Source organism: Otolemur garnettii, unplaced genomic scaffold, assembly GCF_000181295.1.
Source record: "Otolemur garnettii isolate 467f Iridium unplaced genomic scaffold, OtoGar3 scaffold00233, whole genome shotgun sequence".
NCBI lineage: Eukaryota > Metazoa > Chordata > Mammalia > Primates > Galagidae > Otolemur > Otolemur garnettii.
The window spans coordinates 269,194-275,614 of record NW_003852628.1 but is presented as its reverse complement, the minus strand read 5'-3'; the positions used below and the strand labels follow the sequence as shown (position 1 = coordinate 275,614).

Below are 6,421 nucleotides of genomic sequence, written 5' to 3'. Positions count from 1 at the left end.
TTTTTTTTTTTTTTTTTTTAGGAGAGACAATGTCAAACTCTTGCTCAGGCTGGTCTTGAACTCCTGACCTCAAGCAATCCACCTGCCTTGGCCTCCCAGAGTGTTAGGATTATAGGCGTGAGCCACCACACCTGGCTTGTCTTTCTCTCCCTCTGTCTCTTTTCATCTTTCTCCCTACCCCCAGCATCTTTCTCCCTTTCTTTCTCTCACATTCCCCTCTCTTTCTCTGCATTTTTACTCTTTCCGTTCCTTCCTGAATCTGTTCTCTTGCCCTTTGCCTCTCTCTGGACTCAGGCTCCCCACCTGTTGAACAGGTGTCCTATCCTAATGCTACCTCCTTCCAAGGTGGTTGGGACAACCTGTGAAGTGACACACACACAGAGAAGCGAATTGAGAACCTAATGGAGGCCTTCCTCACCCTTAGCTCCTGCTGAAACGCACTCAACACACACATTCTCTCTGTCTCTAACACACATACACTCAACACACTCTCTTAGACCCTGCCTCTTCAGTGGAGAGCAGCTCTGACACAGAACCACCAGGGGGCGATGTCTCCCTAGGAATCCCCAGAGCTTAGGGCAAATTGCACCCTTCTCCGACCTTATTGCAGAATCAAACCTAGGGCTGTTAGGATCCAGTCCTGTTGTTTCCTAGCTGGGAAATGCCATTCTTGGGCAAATGCCTCACCCTCTAAACCTCAATATACTCCTCTTCTTAATTAGAAACAATAATAATATCAACCTGGAATTGTAATGTAATGCTCTTAAAATACCAGCTCAGCCCCATATTGACAGTAATACCAGTTATCAACACTCGAGGACTTGCTCTGTTTTAGGTATTATTCTGAATGCTTCATGTATCTTATTTAATCTTCAAAGCAACCTATACCATTATCCATTATCATAGCCATTGTACAGATAAAGTAACAGAGTTTGAAAGGTTAGAAAGACTTGCCAAAGTCACCCAGCCTGAAAGTAGTAGAAATAGGATTTAAACCAAGAGCTTGTGCTTTTTAACCACTACCACCTGCCTTTCTCTTTTTATTTTATTTTATTTTTTTTGAGACAGAGCCTCAAGCTGTCCCCTGGGTAGAGTGCCATGGCATCACAGCTCGCAGCAACCTCCAACTCCTGGGCTCAAGCGATTCTCCTGCCTCAGCCTCCCAAGTAGCTGGGACTACAAGTGCCCACCACAACACCCGGCTATTTTTTGGTTGCAGCCGTCATTGTTGTTTGGTGGGCCCGGGCTAGATTCGAACCCGCCACCTTAGGTGTATGTGGCTGGCGCCTTAGCCACTTGAGCCACAGGTGCCGAGCCACTCTCTTTTTATTTTAATTAATTTTTTTTTTTGAGACAAGAGTCTCACTTTCTCAACTTTGATAGAGTACTGTGGCATCACAGCTCACAGCAACCTCAAACTCTTGGGTTTAAGTGATTCTCTTGTCTCAGCCTCCCAAGTAGCTAGGACTACAGGTGCCTGGCACAATGCTTGGCTATTTTTAGAGATGAGGGGGTGGGTCTCACTCTGGCTCAGGCTAGTCTCAAACTTGTAGCTCAGGCAATCCACCTGCTTTGGCCTCCCAGAGTACTAGGATTACAAGTGTGAGCCACTGCACCTGGCCCCTTTCTCTTATTTTAACAGCAGTAACATGACCCTATCTTTTCCTGGAGTCCCTCTCATGTTGCCAGCTCAGACCCCCATTAACCAGAGTCTCTAGCAAAGAAGGTCTCACCCTCTCTCCCTATACTTCACCTTTGGGAACACGGAAGCTCCAATCTCTGCTGAAGGGGCTGCCATTCTCCCTGAACCTGGGACCCTTCTTGAATATCCCTCACCTGCCTACCCTTGACTTTACCTCCAAAAGTCCATAGCCACAAAAAAGCCTGACTCTCAGATACTCAGAAAAGGTGAGTTAGAACAGCCACAGCTGAATCACAGCATGTCAACCCCCAAAGTTTCAAAAGAAAATGTAGGCTCAGTGCCGGTAGCACAGTGGTTACGGTGCTAGCCACATACACCAAAGGTGGTGGGTTCAAACCTGGCCCGGACCAGCTAAACAACTGCAACAACAACAAAAAAATAGCCTGGTGTTGTGGTGGGCAGCCTGTAGTCCCAGCTACTTGGGAGGCTGAGGCAAGAGAATCACTTAAGCCTAAGAGTTTGAGGTTGCTGTGAGCTGTGATGCCACTCACAGCACTCTACTGAGGGTGACATAGTGAGACTGTCTCAAAAAAAGAAAGAAAGAAAGTACAGTAAAGCCTCTGTAAGTTGACCACCCAAGGGACTGTAACAAACTGCTCAACAAATGGAAGTGGTCAAGGAACTAGGCCTACTGGGTTAATATGTATATGTGGTACAGGTCTGGTCTATGAAAATTAGGTCAACTTAAAAAGGTGGTCAACTATGGAGAGTCTACTATATAAAAATAACAAGGTCTGCCATGACCAAATGGTTACCTTGGACAAGTTGCTGAAGTTCTTTGGACCTCAAGTTTCCCCATATTTAAAATGGGCGTAGGGGCTTGGTGTCTGTAGCTCAGTGGTTAGGACACCAGCCATGTACACCAGGACTGGTGTGTTCAAAACTGGTCTGGGCCTGCTAAACAAACAAACAACAACAACAACAACAAAAATATAGCTGGACATTGTGGTGGGCACCTGTAGTCCCAGCTACTAGGGAGGCTGAGGCAAGAGAATGTCTTGAGCCCAAGAGTTTGAGGTTGCTGTGAGCTATGATGCCACAGTACTCTACAGAGGGCAACAAAATGAGACTCTGCCTCAAAAATAAATAAATAAATAATAAATAAATAAATAAAAATAAAATGGGGGTAGGCCAGGTGTGGTGGCTCATGCCTGTAATCCTAGCACTCTGGGAGGCTGAGTCAAGTCGATTGCCTGAGCTCACAGGTTCAAGACCAGCTTGAGCAAATTTGAGACCCTGTCTCTAAAAAAAAAAATAGCCAGGCATTGTGGTGGGCTCCTGTGGACCCAGCTAATGGGGAGGCTGAGACAAGGGAATCACTTGAGCCTAAGAGTTTGAGGTTACTATGAGCAATAAAATCATGGCACTCAATCCCAGGGTAACTGAGACTGACTGTCTCAAAAAATAAAATAAAATGGGGGTAATATTCATACCTGCCTCCTAGCCTTCTTCAAAAGGTCCAGAGAGAGAGAGAGTGCGTACAATACATGCATCTGTTACATATGTCGGGCCCATTAGAAGCACTCCACAGCTATTGATGTCATTGTATATTTTTGAACTGGTGTCCTAGGCACTACAGGCTTGTATCCTGGGCTGGGACCTGAATGGCCTGGAATGTAGAAGGATTTGTAGTTTGACTATCATCTCCCCTCAGGGCACTGAGGTTTTCCCCCTCCTTGGTTCTGTCCTACGTGACCCCGAGGTCTTCGAGCAGCCAGAGGAGTTCAACCCGGGCCGTTTCTTGGATGTGGATGGACGGTTCAAGAAGCATGAGGCATTCCTGCCCTTCTCCTTAGGTATCTGCTGGGACCTGGCTGTCTGGGGCATCTGTGCCAGCTGGGGGCACCCTCCTGGCAGCTGGGTCCCTCTCGTTCCCCTTGCCTATCATTCCTTCTTTGGGCCTGGGTGAAGAGGGCTGGCTCAGCCCTGTCTCCTTCTCCTCACCAGGGAAGCGCGTCTGCCTAGGGGAGGGCCTGGCTCGAGCAGAGATCTTCCTCCTCTTCACTACCATCCTGCAGGCCTTCTCCCTGGAGAGCCCATGCCTGCCAGGCACCCTGAGCCTCCAACCAGCTGTCAGTGGCCTTTTCAATGTTCCCCCAGCCTTCCAGCTACAGGTGCAGCCTGCTGACCTCCACCCCACCATGCAGACCAGATGAAGAAGGGAGGCTTAGAGGTGATGACTGCCTGTAAGGGTTGCTCCAGCCTCAACTGGGCATGGACAGAGTTGTGTCTCCAGAGCCACACAAGGCTACACCATAGGCAGCCACATTCACACTGCCATAGCTGTTTTCTCAAGTCTGCCCCACAGATACACAGCCCACGTGCTCACCCGGCCCACGTTGCTGTCAAAGCGTGCGACCACACACAACTATGAAGGCCACTAGGCAGCTGATGTAAGCTTGCTGCATCTGGAATCACAAGCATATCCCCAGGTAACCCACCAACTCGTACACCACACAATTTTCCTGGACTCAGTCCACACCTGGGAGCGCAGCTGCCGCCCTTATACACCATAGAATCAGCCACCGTGTTCACAGCTCACATAGACTCTTCGTTCATCGAGTGTATAAATGCCACCATCACCAAGTACCTGGCACAGAGAATAGCACATCCTGTCCTGTGGCTCTACCACTCTCCAAGCACATGACCACCCGTGTCCACGTGCCCCCAGGCACAGGTTCATACAAGCCAGTTCACATATGACACCGTCCTGGCTCCCCCTGAGTTTCTTCCCACTGAGGCACCACTCTTGCAGAGTCCTGGCCACCTCCACATCTTCAGCCCCCAAAGTTGCCCCTTTCCAGGCAATCTGATCTACGGATTCTCCCAGATATAAATCCCAGTCTGTAGTTGTGCTCACAGACCTTGAACACATGAGGACCCTGAAACCAGAGGAATACCCACCCCACACCAAGCCCCTGTTTATGTAACCATGTCAAAAGCAGCCTGCTGGTGCATACACACACACACACACATCTTCACTCATTGACCCATGCCCCCTTCTGAGCATCAAAGTCCCTGTTAGACCCAGTAGAGGGGCCTAAAAGAGCAAGTTGGGGCCAGGTTCCAAGTCCTAGTGTCAGGGAAGAAGCCAGATGTGAAGTCCTTCTGACTTAAGGTCTCCGTTTTTTTGCAATAAAAGTTTGTTTCTGGCCCTTGGCCTAGCGTGTGTGTGACTGTCAGTCACTGTGAGTAAGGGTGGGGATAGAGGGGCCCACCCCTCCCCTGAGGCTGGGCGGGAGCTGAAAAACATGGCCTCGCCCACCCTGGCTGTTGACATCAGTACCAGATGTGGAGCTAGGGGGAGGGGAGGGCTAGGCTGGGGCTGGCCTGGGTCTTTCGGAGAGGGCCAAGGTGTCTGGCAGGAGTGGACAAGGAGAGGGTAACCCAAGCCTGACCTGCAGGCTGGGGAAAGCTGTAGCCGACCCGATCCAGAGGACAAGACTCTAAATCTGAAAGCACATACTTAAACTCAGGCACCAGGGGACTACACAGACCCAGACTCCACTCCTGCCTTTTCCTCCACCCTTTTTCTCCTGCCTTTCCTTCACGAGGAAACCAGAGGCATCTTTTTTATTTCTTAATTATCTAGTAAGGAAGGCTTCAAACATATACAAAAGTAGGATAAGATGAATGATAAACCTAACTTCATTCAAAAATCAACTTCCCATTGCTTTTGGTTTGCCTATCACTTTTTATAAAGATTATTTTAAGGCAAATCCTAGAAATAACTCAATGTGCATTTCTTTTTTTTTTTTTTTTTTTTTTTTTTTGAGGCGCAGTCTCACCTTATTGCCCTGGGTACAGTGCTGTGGCATCATAGCTCAGCAGCCTCAAACCCCGGGCTCAAGCCATCCACTTAACCTCAGCCTAAGTAGCTGAGACTACAGGCACCTGCCACAACACCGACTAGTTTTTCTGTTTTCAGTAAAAGCAGGGTCTTACCCTGGCTCAGGCTGGTCCGGAACTCCTAAACTCAAGCAATCCACCCACCTCAGCCTCCAGAGTGACAGGATTACAGGCGTTAGCCACCACCACCAGTCTTATGGCAGTTTTCAAACATATGGCAAAGTTGGGATTGTACAGGAAACACCTATGTGCCAGCTCCTGCGTTCTCCTGCCTGCATTGTGTCACACTGCCTTATAACTTGGCTGCCCACCCGGCCACCAGCTTGATATTATTGTAGGCATCTCCAAGTAAACTGCAGACATCAGTTCATCTTATAAAAACTTTAGCAATGCATATATCATTAGCTAAAGTTTTTTTTTTTTTTTTGAGATAGTCTCATTTTGTCGCCCTTGGTAGAGTGCTGTGCCATCACAGCTCACAGCAACCTCAAACTCTTGGGCTTAAGCAATTCTCTTACCTCAGCCTCCCAAGTAGCTGGGACTATAGGCTCCCGCCACAACGCCCAGATATTTTTTTGTTGCCATTGTCATTGTTGTTTAGCAGGCCCGGGCCAGGTTCGAACCTGTGACCTTCAGTGTATGTGGCTGTCACCATAACCACTGTGCTACAGGTGTTGAGCCTAAAGTTTCCTTTTCAAAAAAATTTTCCACAATGGTGTTACTTTATCAGCGTAAGTTCTATACACGTTTAGAGGTACCGGAAAACAGGGATGTAAGAGAATGGAAGGCGGTGCCTGTGGCTCAGTGGGTAGGGTGCCAGCCCATATACCAAGGGTGGCGGGTTCAAACCCAGCCCCAGCCAGCTAAAAC

The 6,421-nt window shown here is 48.6% G+C and overlaps 1 protein-coding gene across 1 annotated transcript in view; it reads left to right on the top strand.

Annotated features, from left to right (window-relative positions):
• Positions 1-3,858, top strand: part of LOC100952154 (cytochrome P450 2S1) — a 13,346-nt gene extending 9,488 nt beyond the window's left edge. The window contains exons 8-9 of the mRNA XM_003802090.2: positions 3,357-3,498; positions 3,650-3,858. Of these exons, the coding sequence (XP_003802138.1) occupies positions 3,357-3,498; positions 3,650-3,858 (351 nt within the window). The remainder of the gene's footprint in view (positions 1-3,356; positions 3,499-3,649) is intronic.
• Positions 3,859-6,421: the final 2,563 nt, after the last annotated feature.